Consider the following 15,526-nt stretch of genomic DNA (forward strand, 5'->3'; position numbering starts at 1 on the left):
AAAATACTGACAGGAGTTTCTGGGTCAGGAGAGCTTCCAGTGCACCATGCTTGTCATTAATTTAGGTGATTCTTACGAACTGAACTGGGGACATGTTGTGCGTATCTGTGGTTTGTGTGCCCCAGCAGATTCAGTCAGGGTGAAGGTCATGTTACATCAGTCAGGGTGAAGGTCATGTTAGATTCAGTCAGGGTGAAGGTCATGTTAGATTCAGTCAGGGTGAAGGTCATGTTATATTCAGTCAAGGTGAAGGTCATGTTATATTCAGTCAGGGTGAAGGTCATGTTATATTCAGTCAGGGTGAAGGTCATGTTATATTCAGTCAGGGTGAAGGTCATGTTAGATTCAGTCAGGGTGAAGGTCATGTTATATTCAGTCAGGGTGAAGGCCACATTACATTTAGTCAAGGTGAAGGTCATGTTACATTCAGTCAGGGTGAAGGTCATGTTAGATTCAGTCAGGGTGAAGGTCATGTTACATTCAGTCAGGGTGAAGGCCACATAACATTTAGTCAGGGTGAAGGTCATGTTACATTCAGTCAGGGTGAAGGTCATGTTAGATTCAGTCAGGGTGAAGGTCATGTTAGATTCAGTCAGGGTGAAGGTCATGTTACATTCAGTCAGGGTGAAGGTCATGTTATATTCAGTCAGGGTGAAGGTCATGTTATATTCAGTCAGGGTGAAGTTCATGTTAGATTCAGTCAGGGTGAAGGCCACATTACATTTAGTCAGGGTGAAGGTCATGTTACATTCAGTCAGGGTGAAGGTCATGTTAGATTCAGTAAGGGTGAAGGTCATGTTACATTCAGTCAGGGTGAAGGCCACATAACATTTAGTCAGGGTGAAGGTCATGTTACATTCAGTCAGGGTGAAGGTCATGTTACATTCAGTCAGGGTGAAGGTCATGTTAGATTCAGTAAGGGTGAAGGTCATGTTACATTCAGTCAGGGTGAAGGCCACATAACATTGTCAGGGTGAAGGTCATGTTCAACTCTAATTAATTCAGAGTGAAGCTCGTTATCATAAGCCTAGTTTCAGTTTAATTAACATAATTTGGATTAATGTGGTAACTTTATTTCGGGATACTTCAGTGTATAGCATCATGTTTTCAAATGACTTTCCTGTTACAGATTCTGGTTACATCATAAAAAACATTGGATATCAAACCTTTTAAGTGAAAACTAAACTTAGTGTACCACAGGGTCTACTGTTCTTTGTGATAATCTACCATGCCTGGAATATTGGTAAACCTGATAACTATGAGTGAGAGAATGAGTAAGTCAGTGCTAGAAAATCCTTTTTACTTTATAGAGACTTGCTGCGAATAAACTCGAACATTGTGGCATGATAAGACAATGTTTGCTCGCTCACCAACTTTATGAATAATAATGAACATATTTCAATGAGATGTATCTTGTCCTGACGGTTGTGTCTCTGTGTTTCAGATGAGTTGATTGCAACCAGGTGATAATGGGGAGAGAGCAGGGAGGAGGGTGATTGAGGGAGTCGCTGATCACCGCCGCTGCACACGATGCCACGCATACTCTTCCTGCTATTCAGCTTGTCGGTCATGACCATGATGTTTGTAGCCAAGTTTGGTTTGGACAGCCACTTCCAGCAAGCCACCCAAGGCATGCCCAACATCCGGGACCACACCGCCGAGAGTCGCATGGTGCGAGATATGCTGAAGGACAGAGAAGTCCGACACAATCGAGAAGTAACCATCCTCCGGGATCGTATCGGCAGCCTGGAGCATGAACTGAAGTCAGCCAAGGAACGAGTCCATAACCTGACGCAAGCAGCAGCAGCACGTCCAACTGTGGCCGAGTTGACATCCAAGGAAATCCTTGAAGGGAAGACCATTGTGATACAGAACAAGACCGAAGACTTCATCAGGTACTTCCAGGAGAAGGTGAAATCTGCGGAAATTCATCAAGGAGTTGCCTTGAAGACTGAGTACGATATTGTTGCATTTGATCGGTTTACTCTCAACAGGGTGTACATGCATGAACCTGGCTTGGGGAAACGGGTCATAGAGAAGCCCATTGGGTATAAGAAGCGAGATCTGTTTGAAATGGTTGCATTTGGAGTGGATCAGCTGAATGTGAATAGATCTGAAAAGGCCAAGCCGTATACATTTGAAGATTTCTTGGAAGGTGTTTTCAGGACTGAGCCGACCTCGGGGTCGCACTTTGAGTTGTACTTCAGAAATAAGGATGCTAGCAGCCCCTACTCCTATGTCAAGCTGGTGATGATGAGGCCGTTTGGGCCTCCGATGCTGATCAGGAACACCACTGTGTCCACCAGCCAGGAGTGGGTCAACCTCATCCTGCCTCTCTCGGGCAGAGTGGAGACCTTCCGGCTGTTCATGGACCGGTTCATCACCACGTGTATTAAGCAGGATAAGAGGGTGTATTTGACTGTGGTGTATTTTGGGAAGGAGGGACTTGTGGAAGTGAAGAATATTATGTCTCAAATTGCTAAAGCTTACAAATTCAAACATTTGAAACTTGTAACATTGAATGAGAAGTTTGCGCGAGGCCGCGGCCTGCAGATTGGTGCCTTGAACTGGAAGAGTGGAGATGCCTTATTATTTCTTTGTGATGTGGACATTGTATTTAATAATGAATTTCTTGAGAGATGCCGACTCAATGCAGAGCGTGGAAAACGGGTATATTATCCTATAGTGTTTAGTCTATATAATCCAAATGTCGTCTATGCACTACAAGACATGCAGATTCCATCCCTGAAGGACCAACTCATCATATCTAAAGACACAGGATTCTGGCGTGATTTTGGATACGGAATGACTTGCCAGTTCCGGTCAGACTTCTTGAAAATCAAAGGTTTTGATGAGCAAATAACTGGTTGGGGCGGGGAGGATGTGTTTCTCTATCAGAAGTATGTGAGGAGTGACTACATGGTGATCAGGGCGACCGACCCAGGCATCTTCCACCTGTGGCACGAGAAAGTGTGTGATCCCAACCTCAGCTCTGAACAGTACAAAAGTTGCATACGTTCCAAGGCTTTAAATGAAGCCTCTCACTCACAGTTAGGGCTCCTTGCTTTCAAGGACGAGATGGATATTCATAAAGGTTTTGAAAATTCCAAAAAGAAACAAGTATTATAACCATGGACAAGGTGTTTTGCTTCAGCTGGACAGAATCTGTATGACAATGTACATGTATTGGGCAACTTCTAATCCAAGACGACATGTTCCATTTAGTTCCACTCAGTAACCCTGGGATGAATGTATTGAAAATGACTGATTGTTTAATATAGTAGGACAGGACTTCTAAAACAGGGTTCGCTTGCCAGGATTTATATTTATGATTATCTTTATTGTGTATCCCTTTCTTTCTGTTATTGTTTAAAGCAAGACGATGCTCTATGGTCTGGTTGGGCAGTCGGGTAGCCAAGTGGCCAAATGGTTAAAGTGTTCGCTTGTCACACCGAGGAGCCAGGTTCGATTCCCGGGTGCAATGTGTGAAGTCCATTTTTGGTGTCCCCTGCCGTGATATTGCTGGAATAGTGCTAAAAGCGGCGTGAAACCAAACTCACTCACTCAAGCACTCTGTGGTCTGGTGATGTAATAAGTACCTGTGTGAAACAGAAGCGTGCCTTTGAGTAATTAGGGTCATCTGCTGGAGATTATATGGGTTGTTAAATAGGAGTTAACAGGCAGAGCATGATGTGTTTGAGGAACTTGAATCTAGCTAGGATTGTCCTGAGTCTATTCTCTTTGGGTGCAGTGGGGTAGCCTATTGGTTAAAGGGTTCGTTCGTCCTGCAGAATGGCTGGGTTCTATTCCCAACATGGGTACAAAGTATGGTGCCCATAGCTGGTGTCCCCTGTTGTGATTCTCCTGGTACCCCCGGTATGTTGCTACAAGCAGCGTTAAACCCAACTCACTCACTCACTCACTATTCTCTTAGACTTACATTAACTCTCTGAAAGAAAACTATTGTAAGATTATTCTTTTTTAAATTGTATTTTAGTATATAATGAGAAGGAGCCCAAAGGATCTCTTCAATTGCAGGAACTGAAGAATTCTAGACTTGCCAAAGTATCGAGACTTGCTTTAAAGTTTTAGGATAGGCTTGTTTCAGGGTCTGTCTGTATGAGGGACTAAAGGAGGTGAATGTTCTGTACAAACAGGTTTTCTCTGCTCTTATCCCAGGGGTGGAACTATGTGGAATATACAGACCAGGCTCTCCTGGCTGATTGGACACTGACTCTGTGTTTAAGGACTTACACACCATACGGCCTGTTCAGTGCTGTGTTTATAAACAGGTTATTCACTTTGGTTAGGAACAAAGTTTAGCAGTATTTGCATTCCCCAGGACAGGTTATATATAGTCTGTAATCGTATATACAGACAACACAGACATACTTTCAGCAAATAAACCATGTTGTCTATTGACAGCTTCATCTCAGAAGCAACTTCAAAGACATTCAGAAATCTATAAAACATGCTGCACACCAATTTATTTGAATTTCTTCTTAAAAGGAGTCTTTATTTAAACAAGTCAAGCATGCTATGGCTGGTCTCCAAGACATCGTGTTTATTTCTTTCCCCTTAAAGAGTTATATCAAAGGGAGACCATGCTGCTAGGTAACAGGCAGACTGCTGGTTGCCATGGAAACGTGACCAGTAAACACAAAAAAATCTCATGCACCTGTGTGCTCCAAGAGATGTTTGGTTAATCTACACACAGTCCCGTCCAAAGAGTGTAGTCCTGTTTGACAAGTAAGGTTGCGTGTAGTTGCCTTTTGTCATGGCTAGACAAGAAATGAAGTATCTTCATAAGTATTTTCATAAGTATTTTCATAAGTATTTTCAATTAAGTTGTTTTATCTTTTTCATTATGTATTATTCAAAGTGCAAAGTTAAATTTGAAGAAAAATGACAAAATCCATTGTGACTAAATTCAAGTCAGCAAGACTAGCATACGAGGGACCATATCTGCTGATGATGGACTGAGAGGGGTTGCGAATAGATTGGTGGCTGGGCACAGAGTCTAATTACTACCATGTGATCCTTCCCAAGTCAAACATGACAGCAGGTTCTAAGCATCTTGTCTTTCCGTCAAACAGCATTTTGTTGTATTCTTTTCAAACATGGCACATAATGTAGATTCCTTAAGTGTATTGTTACTCTTAGGAAATTGTCGATCATAGGTGTTATGCATTTGACTGTATAAATTAACTTGTCAGTATGTGTACTATTAACTAATTGATCAAGTAATCCTGTTAATTGAAACCACATGTTCTATTTGCTGCACAGATGCAGAGAGCATTCCGCCTCGTCTATCAGGGACATTCTTCTCATCATGCAGATTCCTCCCATATCTGTTAAACTGATCACGGAACTATTGTGTTTTCTCAAAACTTTATGAATATCCACATATCTGTTGATTATTTGTCATATTTATCCTGTTCCCATGGCATGATTGATTTCATGAAGACAGGATTATCATTTAGGGAGGTTTCATCGTCAAGGCTTCGTGCACAGGGTCTGCTGTTGATCAGTGGAGAGCAGGTGGGCTGGTGTTCAACTATGAGAACCTTGGTACAACTCAATATACATGTCGTCAGTCTGGGGAAAGGCTTTATGTGGGATTGTTACTGAAGCAACTGTAACTGAGTATTCAGGAGGTCAGGGCACATTTAAGTCTGGTAAGCAATATTTTAAATCGGACATTTGAGATTCCTAATTGGACATGTCCGGCGCATATGACCGTTTCCGGACCCCTGCATATACCATTCATTCACTCACTCACTCACTCTACTGCCAGGCAGGCACGATGAGGCACCAGTATTCATTCTTCAAGTCAATAATGCTAAGGGATGATATACTACTCAAAAGAAGTTAAAGATCACCCACTTTATTCATATATATTTCCATGAAACATTAACTTAAGGATGAAAGAATCAAGTGTTCTTTAACTTCTTTTGAGTAGCATATTTCATTTTTGCTCTTGTATTAACGATTGACATTTTTGAATAACCTTTCCAAAGGAAGTCTGTCAACCCTAGTCAACCGTATGTACCCGGGGTATTGCTGTATATCTGTTTAACTCTAGTCATAGGTCATGGAGTCATACAAGGTGCTATAGCCATTATGTTGTCATGTTTCCTGTATTCACAAACTGCATTTCTTAGCAAGTATTGATTAAAACACTCATTAATTTATTCATTGTGTTTTTCAATCTACGTATGCAGCATTTGTTATCAATCATAAAGAAAAAAGAATGTTGTTATTTTTGTTTTATTTTTGAATTCCAGTATAACACATGTGCCAATGTTTATATTTTATGAACAAGTAATGCTCTTGACCTGTATATAGTGCATTTCCCGACACATCTTGCCAGTTATTGTGTCACAGTACGCAGCCAGTGCCACAGATTTCAGTATTTCATATGTACAGGTGTTTACATGTCCTTCATCAAAGACCATGAACACTGATACTGACCTATTTTGAATTGTCTCAGGTTTGAATAAAAAAAGTGTCATTTAAGTCCTTAAAAATTGTTTCTCATCAGAAGGTTATTTTCAAAATGACAAGGTCACCAGGCTTTTTTATGGTTCCTCTTTCTTGTCATCCGGCTGGTGAACAGGAAAATCATTCAAACCAACTTGTGAACAATCATTTCAAGGAAAGATAACTCCTATGTTCAAATCCAGACAATCACAACTAATCTTAAACATTTTTTTATTGACAGGACCTGAAATGATTGTTCACTTGAAAGAAAATTATTCCTTAAACTGTTTAAAACGGATTACTGATGAGGAACATTTTTCAGAACTTTAAATGGCCTCAGCTTCCATGCTAATGTCATCAGTTGCAATGTTGATGTTAAAATTTACAATATCGTATCATTTTACATGTGACAGATATGAAGTTTACAGTAACTATTTTCGATAGCATGTACATTTAGTTTGTCCCTTGTTGGTTTTGGGTATTTTGGTTTACAATCTCATTAAGATCTGATCTTTACTACGATACAGTTCCCGTCTGCATGAAGGTCTCACAAGAGGTCAGGTGGACCCCGAGCTAACTTTGACTGTCCAATCTAAATGAAGGATGCATGGGTTCTTGAGCCAATCAGATGTCAGCTTTCTGAATTGATTTATCACTTTACCACCTTGATTTGGAAATTGTGATTGGCGCAAATGAAAACCCACATAATTATTCCTGTGATGGTATTTCTGTTTGGGTGTAGATGCTATGGCGCTCAGATACAACGTTGGTGATTACCTGACTGGAAAGTTTACCTGACACAATCTCCTATTGAGGTCTTCATGAAGAGAGATATCATATCAGAGTAAAAGATAGGAGGTTAATGAGATTGTTTGGTTTTGCTCTTTCTAGTCAACTTTACGTATGTCTCATTGCGTTTGTCTCCCTTGTTTTATTATCTTGACTTCACACTTGTTTCTTTTTGTTGGTTGCATTTGGCCAGGCTTTATTTATTTTTAGGATTACGGATTCCAGCCCAAAGTCCTGGGTTGGAGGAGGGAAAAAAAAGAAAGCCAGATGCATTTTTTTTAATGCAGAATGCCTCTGGCATACTTGATGAACATATTCTGTGCTCAAAAGACCGCCATTTGTGATGTTTAAGCCCCTTGTAACAAAAAAAATTCTACCACTTACAACACGGACAATTGTCAAGGGAGGCTATTCATGTTCGGCTTCAAGATCAACAAAGATCGATTATGTATCTCTTTACTAGTTTACAACTGACTACGCGGCTGATTTTTTTTTTTTACATTTTCTCAAAAATTAGAGTCGGCGGGTCCGTAATCCGAAAAATATAAAACGCCTGGCCTTAGCTGTATTCAATTATTATATTGGTTCTTATATGTTGCAATGTACAGTGGTATATTGACTCATCATATATATTTATAGACATGACTATGACAAGGAAGATTACAACTTCTGGGTAACCCAAGAGAGATCCTATATCAACAAGTAACTCCTTATGAGGGCCAAAGATCAATATGTATTACTTGAACATGGTGTAAACTTTCTTCCCTACGTTTTGAGAAGTATGTATGTTTTCTGTAAATAGGTAGAGTGTATAGATGTAGGTCTAGCTATGAGTTGTATACACCTGGGAAATGTTTAGCGGAGCTAACTATATATTTACATACAAAATATTTTTACAAATTGTATCATAGTTTCATTTTTTTGACAATACACATGTTGGTTTTGTTTATGAGTGACATCTTCGTATTGACATACAGAAACTGAACTGATTATCTGATGGGATCCGTGAAGATCCAGGGTAGAATAGGTCTTCAGCAACCCATTCTTGCCATAAAAGGCAACAATGCTTGTCGTAATAGGCGACTAATGGGAACGGGTGGTCAGGCTCGCTGACTTGTTTCATTATGTCATCGTATCCCAATTGTGTGGATCGATGATCATGATGTCAATCACTGGATTGTCTGGTGCAGACTCGATTATTTACAGACTGGCAATATAGCTGGAATATTGCTGAGTGTGGCGTTAAACAACAAACAAACAAATAAAAAACAAAGATTATCTGATGGGTCTTATCTGTTCAGTGACTTTACCTGCCGGTACTTGACTACACGTTTCCTCTCTAGGTTTGTATGTATGGTGTGACTCAGTACTTGTGACCACATAGAGAAACATAGAGAGAATCTCCTCCAAGTGTCTTTGGATGTCAAATATGTCAACACGAGTCAAGACAAGTTTAAGACTCTGAGGCTTGCTGAGGAGTTTTAAACTTTTGTTGACGAGTTTTGATATATTTGATATCAAAGGATACTGGGTGAGATTCTTTTTTTGCAATCCAAAATAATTTGTCCAACTTTTTCATTTTGTAACTAGTAATAAGCAGTTTGCAAAAAGTACAGCAAACCTGCTTCAGTCATACTGAGATTAGTGATGTAATTTGATTGTGGCGTCTTGGTAACTGATGACATCACAATGGTCTACAGAGCATTTTGATGCAATTCTATTGTACTGATATCTCTTAGGAGAGATCACTTGATCTCATCCAAGGGATGTCTATATGGCTGAAATATTGCCGATGTGACGTTGAATTTTAACTCACTCACACTCACCAAGGGATGTACCCTGTAGAGGCCAGTTTGGGATGATAAACAGTGTCCTTTTCAGCTCCATGATCTGAGACAATTATCCAAAGGTTAATGAGGTGATGGGTGATACCTATTTTTTCCCCAGGTGTATTTATACCTTGCCTGTATAAACGTAGTGTGTATAGGTCTAGGCATAGCCACAGTCCATGAGGTGATGACTCTTGCAACACAATACCTCAAATAATCCACTAAGACAATCCGCAATGATATCAATCACAATGACAGTGACCACAACACCAGGGTATAACATGGGCCACTGCAGAAAGAGAGTTGGAGATTTTATGAGTGCTTCCAGCAGTGCTGATTTTTCACATGCCATGTTTTCTGTTAAGTAATGTTTCTGCGGTATATCTTAGAAGTATGACTCTGATAATTCCTAAGTCATCTTAGTGCTCTTTCTATCAAATGCCTATGTTATTCTATAGGAGTTATCACAGACATAATTCTACGATTGCTTAATGATGACCTCTGAATTTATGTAATGTAAATTTATTTTTTTCTAACCAGATGCGTTATTTGTAGACTATAATAATTGTATGTGTTAACACAAAAGAAACATTTTCAACGAAAAAACATCTCATTGAACTGTTGGGACAGGGAGTTTTGTTCCTCCCAGCTAACCTTGGGAGGGTGTTTTACAGTGGAGACTTGATGAGAAGTCAGCAGTGGTCATGAGATGTGATCCCTCCCCTGACTCAGAGGGCCATTTCAAAGTTGACTGATGTTTCTTCTTTCAAATATTTGCTTGGAGTCTCCATGTATATGTTTTCCTCGTGATGTTGTTTTGGAATGGAAGCCTCTTTAGAATACTTGTTCTAAAATAATAATGTTGCTATTACAAAAACAAGCTATGTTTTCATCACCAGGAATATGTACAAGACTCACTCTGTCAAGCAATTGGCAGCCTCGGCACTGATGTGAAGAGTTTATTACGAGCAAGTGAGGCGACGGATGTCTATAGTTAGCACAACTGTATTTGGAACTGGAAGTCTATTTACTGCTGAAAACAAATTTACCAGATTGACTGATTTAAAATATCATTGACATATTTTTCATCATATTTATTGTCTTACATATCTCTCCTAAATTATGCCTTCAGATCTGACCATTGTAATGAATAAACATAGCTTTCATTTATGTGTGGTGTTGGATTGGTGTCTGCATGGATCTTGCATCTGCCTTACAGTTAACCCTCTCACTGAGTGTATTGTTTGTTTGTTTTTTGTTTAGTGCCACACTCAGCAATATTGCAGCTGTATGATGGCAGTCTGTAAGTACTTGAGTCTCGACCAGACTATCCAGTGATTGACATCATGAGCGTCGATCTATGCAAACAGGACACAATGATATACAGTCCATGAGCCTGACCTAATGATTCAGTCTCCTCGTACGAGAAGTATGCATTGCTGAAGACCATGCTTACCTGAATCTTTACAGGAGTCTTCCTGAGTGAGTGAGTGAGGTTGCTGAAGACAATGCTTACCTGAATCTTTACAGGAGTCTTCCTGAGTGAGTGAGTGAGTGAGTGAGTGAGTGAGTGAGCGAGTGAGTGAGTGAGGTTGCTGAAGACAATGCTTACCTGAATCTTTACAGGAGTCTTCCTGAGTGAGTGAGTGAGTGAGTGAGTGAGTGAGTGAGTGAGTGAGTGAGTGAGTGAGTGAGCGAGTGAGTGAGTGAGGTTGCTGAAGACAATGCTTACCTGAATCTTTACAGGAGTCTTCCTGAGTGAGTGAGTGAGTGAGTGAGTGAGCGAGTGAGTGAGTGAGGTTGCTGAAGACAATGCTTACCTGAATCTTTACAGGAGTCTTCCTGAGTGAGTGAGTGAGTGAGTGAGCGAGTGAGTGAGTGAGTGAGTGAGGTTGCTGAAGACAATGCTTACCTGAATCTTTACAGGAGTCTTCCTGAGTGAGTGAGTGAGTGAGTGAGTGAGTGAGTGAGGTTGCTGAAGACAATGCTTACCTGAATCTTTACAGGAGTCTTCCTGAGTGAGTGAGTGAGTGAGTGAGTGAGTGAGTGAGGTTGCTGAAGACCAATGCTTACTTGAATCTTTACAGGAGTCTTCCTGAGTGAGTGAGTGAGTGAGTGAGTGAGGTTGCTGAAGACCAATGCTTACCTGAATCTTTACAGGAGTCTTCCTGAGTGAGTGAGCGAGTGAGTGAGTGAGGTTGCTGAAGACAATGCTTACCTGAATCTTTACAGGAGTCTTCCTGAGTGAGTGAGTGAGTGAGTGAGTGAGGTTGCTGAAGACCAATGCTTACCTGAATCTTTACAGGAGTCTTCCTGAGTGAGTGAGCGAGTGAGTGAGTGAGGTTGCTGAAGACCAATGCTTACCTGAATCTTTACAGGAGTCTTCCTGAGTGAGTGAGTGAGTGAGCGAGTGAGTGAGTGAGGTTGCTGAAGACAATGCTTACCTGGATCTTTACAGGAGTCTTCCTGAGTGAGTGAGTGAGTGAGCGAGTGAGTGAGTGAGGTTGCTGAAGACAATGCTTACCTGAATCTTTACAGGAGTCTTCCTGAGTGAGTGAGTGAGTGAGCGAGTGAGTGAGTGAGGTTGCTGAAGACAATGCTTACCTGGATCTTTACAGGAGTCTTCCTGAGTGAGTGAGTGAGTGAGCGAGTGAGTGAGTGAGGTTGCTGAAGACAATGCTTACCTGGATCTTTACAGGAGTCTTCCTGAGTGAGTGAGTGAGTGAGTGAGCGAGTGAGTGAGTGAGGTTGCTGAAGACAATGCTTACCTGGATCTTTACAGGAGTCTTCCTGAGTGAGTGAGTGAGTGAGTGAGTGAGTGAGTGAGCGAGTGAGTGGGTGATTGAGTGAGGTTGCTGAAGACCAATTCTTACTTGGATCTTCCTGAGTGAGTGATTGGGTGAGTGAGTGAGTGAGTGAGGTTGCTGAAGACCAATTCTTACTTGGATCTTGCTGAGTGAGTGAGTGAGTGAGTGAGTGAGTGAGTGAGGTTTCTGAAGACCAATTCTTACTTGGATCTTCCTGAGTGATTGGGTGAGCGAGTGAGTGAGTGGGTGAGTGAGTGAGTGTGTGAGGTTGCTGAAGACCAATTCTTACTTGGATCTTCCTGAGTGATTGGGTGAGCGAGTGAGTGAGTGGGTGAGTGAGTGAGTGTGTGAGGTTGCTGAAGACCAATTCTTACTTGGATCTTCCTGAGTGAGTGATTGGGTGAGTGAGTGAGTGAGAGAGGAGTCAGCAGCCATGATATTGCTAAAAAGGTTCAAAATCCCTGCATGCTCTCTCTCCCATGTTGGATCCTCTCTGTGACGTAGTGGATACAGTGTCTGCCATGAGAGTGAAAGGTGGTGGTTCAATTCCCTGGCTGTGTCTACCAAACAATATTATAAGATGGTCCTTTTTATTACAGCTTTTAGGGGATAAAACAGGACTCGTTTGCTAGGAGTTTGCATACTGTGTCTGTGTGGCGTATTCATTTTAAACTGCAGCATGGTATCTCAGTGGGCTGGTTCTATAAAACTGTCATATATCCGGACTAGTACAATCAGCCAGAGATGCACATGCATGCATGCACATTGCTACAAGATAGTTAACATATACAGCCAATTTAGTAAATACAAATGTTTACTCATAATTGTGCAGAACTTGCCAAACAGGATCATGATACTTGTTCACATTTTGATGACAGATACATGTGCTGGACACGGAGGGTGAGATCTCCCTGCTGGACACAGAGGGTGAGATCTCCCTGCTGGACACAGAGGGTGAGATCTCCCTGCTGGACAGAGGGTGAGATCTCCCTGCTGGACACAGAGGGTGAGATCCCCCTGCTGGACAGAGGGTGAGATCTCCCTGCTGGACACAGAGGGTGAGATCCCCCTGCTTGGTGCAGAAATGTACACACAACACACATGGTCAGATCTTCCTGCTAGAAACAGATCACTACACACACACAACACACAGGGTCAAATCTCCCTGCTAGACACAGAGCACTGCACACACAACACGGGGGGTCAGATCTCCCTGCTTGGTGCAGAGATGTACACACAACACACGGGGTCAGATCTCCCTGCTTGGTGCAGAGATGTACACACAACACACAGGGTCAGATCCCCCTGCTTGGTGCAGAGATGTACACACAACACACAGGGTCAGATCCCCCTGCTTGGTGCAGAGATGTACACACAACACACAGGGTCAGATCCCCCTGCTTGGTGCAGAGATGTACACACAACACACAGGGTCAGATCCCCTTGCTTGGTGCAGAGATGTACACACAGCACACGGGGTCAGATCTCCCTGCTTGGTGCAGAGATGTACACACAACACACAGGGTCAGATCCCCCTGCTTGGTGCAGAGATGTACACACAACACAGGAGGTCAGATCTCCCTGCTTGGTGCAGAGATGTACACACAACACAGGGGGTCAGATCTCCCTGCTTGGTGCAGAGATGTACACACAACACACAGGGTCAGATCTCCCTGCTTGGTGCAGAGATGTACACACAACACACAGGGTCAGATCCCCCTGCTTGGTGCAGAGATGTACACACAACACACAGGGTCAGATCCCCCTGCTTGGTGCAGAGATGTACACACAACACACAGGGTCAGATCCCCCTGCTTGGTGCAGAGATGTACACACAACACACAGGGTCAGATCCCCTTGCTTGGTGCAGAGATGTACACACAGCACACGGGGTCAGATCTCCCTGCTTGGTGCAGAGATGTACACACAACACACAGGGTCAGATCTCCCTGCTTGGTGCAGAGATGTACACACAACACACGGGGTCAGATCTCCCTGCTTGGTGCAGAGATGTACACACAACACACGGGGTCAGATCTCCCTGCTTGGTGCAGAGATGTACACACAACACACAGGGTCAGATCCCCCTGCTTGGTGCAGAGATGTACACACAACACACAGGGTCAGATCTCCCTGCTTGGTGCAGAGATGTACACACAACACACGGGGTCAGATCTCCCTGCTTGGTGCAGAGATGTACACACAACACACAGGGTCAGATCCCCCTGCTTGGTGCAGAGGTGTACACACAGCACACGGGGTCAGATCTCCCTGCTTGGTGCAGAGATGTACACACAACACACAGGGTCAGACCTCCCTGCTTGAGCAGAGATGTACACACAACACACAGGGTCAGATCTCCCTGCTTGGTGCAGAGATGTACACACAACACACGGGGTCAGATCTCCCTGCTTGGTGCAGAGATGTACACACAACACACGGGGTCAGACCTCCCTGCTTGAGCAGAGATGTACACACAACACACAGGGTCAGACCTCCTTGCTTGAGCAGAGATGTACACACAACACACAGGGTCAGATCTCCCTGCTTGGTGCAGAGATGTACACACAGCACACAGGGTCAGATCTCCTTGCTTGGTGCAGAGATGTACACACAACTCACGGGGTCAGATCCCCCTGCTTGGTGCAGAGATGTACACACAACACAGATGTGTCGGCAGATCCACCACAAGGCTGAGCAGGAGAAGGGCGAGGGACTCTGTTGTAAACATGTCATGTATTTAGAGACTGTTAGTGCTGATTTGTATATTGCCCCTGTCGGAACTACTGACATTAAAGGCTGACGCATCCCGCCTGTACTTGAAGGTTTTATAACCATGCCAGGAAGACTGTGTGTGAAGGATGTCTTTTCTCCATCTTCCCCTACTCCTGGGCTCTGTGTGTCAGTCACAGTAGTAACTTGTGGGAATGCACTGGTAACAAGTTCTCACTTGATCTTCAGGGGACTGACTTTACGAAGGCAGCTGGGTTGCTGGGAGTGAATGCTGTTTAATGACAGAGTCAGCCTCAGCCATATTCCATACTGCCACGACACTTTTACAGACAGACATTACGGCCTCAGTAACCGTTGGTTTGAATTTCAATTAATTGGAACCCGAGCCCAGTTAGGGCACAGTTCATATTTTTTCATATAAACCTTAGCTAGATTTTGAAATGAAATACTTCTAAAAAACGTAATAGAACACACGATTCTTTCATATTGCTACAGTTAATCTGAAATACCATTGACGTCTTTGGAGTAGCATATAAACTGACGGCAAAAAGAAATTTTACTTCTTTAAAAGCACAGGTTCAAAATAAATCAATGCAAAACACATTGCCCACAACACACACACCATTACCATCTGGGGATTATTTATATGACATGTACTCTGCAAAAAAACACCCGTCAAAGTGATTTCAGATGTATATTTTATATATCATATAAACAATCAACAGATACAATTGGCACACATCATTGTCCTTGACCCAGGTTCCGTATGGCAAAAAAGGAACAGTAGATTTTGAAGGCGAACTTCATCTGTACTAGGGCTGGGACGGGTAACTAGGGTACTCGGGTCGGGTGGGTCCTAAGTAGGACCCGGGTATCCACTGGGCA

At 42.6% G+C, this 15,526-nt stretch overlaps 1 protein-coding gene across 3 annotated transcripts in view; it reads left to right on the plus strand.

The window, feature by feature from the left end:
• LOC124142722 (chondroitin sulfate N-acetylgalactosaminyltransferase 1-like) overlaps window positions 1-6,494 on the plus strand; it is a 76,995-nt gene extending 70,501 nt beyond the window's left edge. For all 3 annotated transcript variants that reach the window (XM_046511326.2, XM_046511327.2, XM_046511328.2), the window contains one exon: window positions 1,445-6,494. In XM_046511326.2, the coding sequence (XP_046367282.1) occupies window positions 1,531-3,129 (1,599 nt within the window). In that variant the 5' untranslated portion in view covers window positions 1,445-1,530 and the 3' untranslated portion in view covers window positions 3,130-6,494. The remainder of the gene's footprint in view (window positions 1-1,444) is intronic.
• The last annotated feature ends 9,032 nt before the right edge of the window (window positions 6,495-15,526 follow it).

Source organism: Haliotis rufescens, unplaced genomic scaffold, assembly GCF_023055435.1.
Source record: "Haliotis rufescens isolate VD_foot unplaced genomic scaffold, xgHalRufe1.0.p SCAF_20, whole genome shotgun sequence".
Lineage (NCBI taxonomy): Eukaryota > Metazoa > Mollusca > Gastropoda > Lepetellida > Haliotidae > Haliotis > Haliotis rufescens.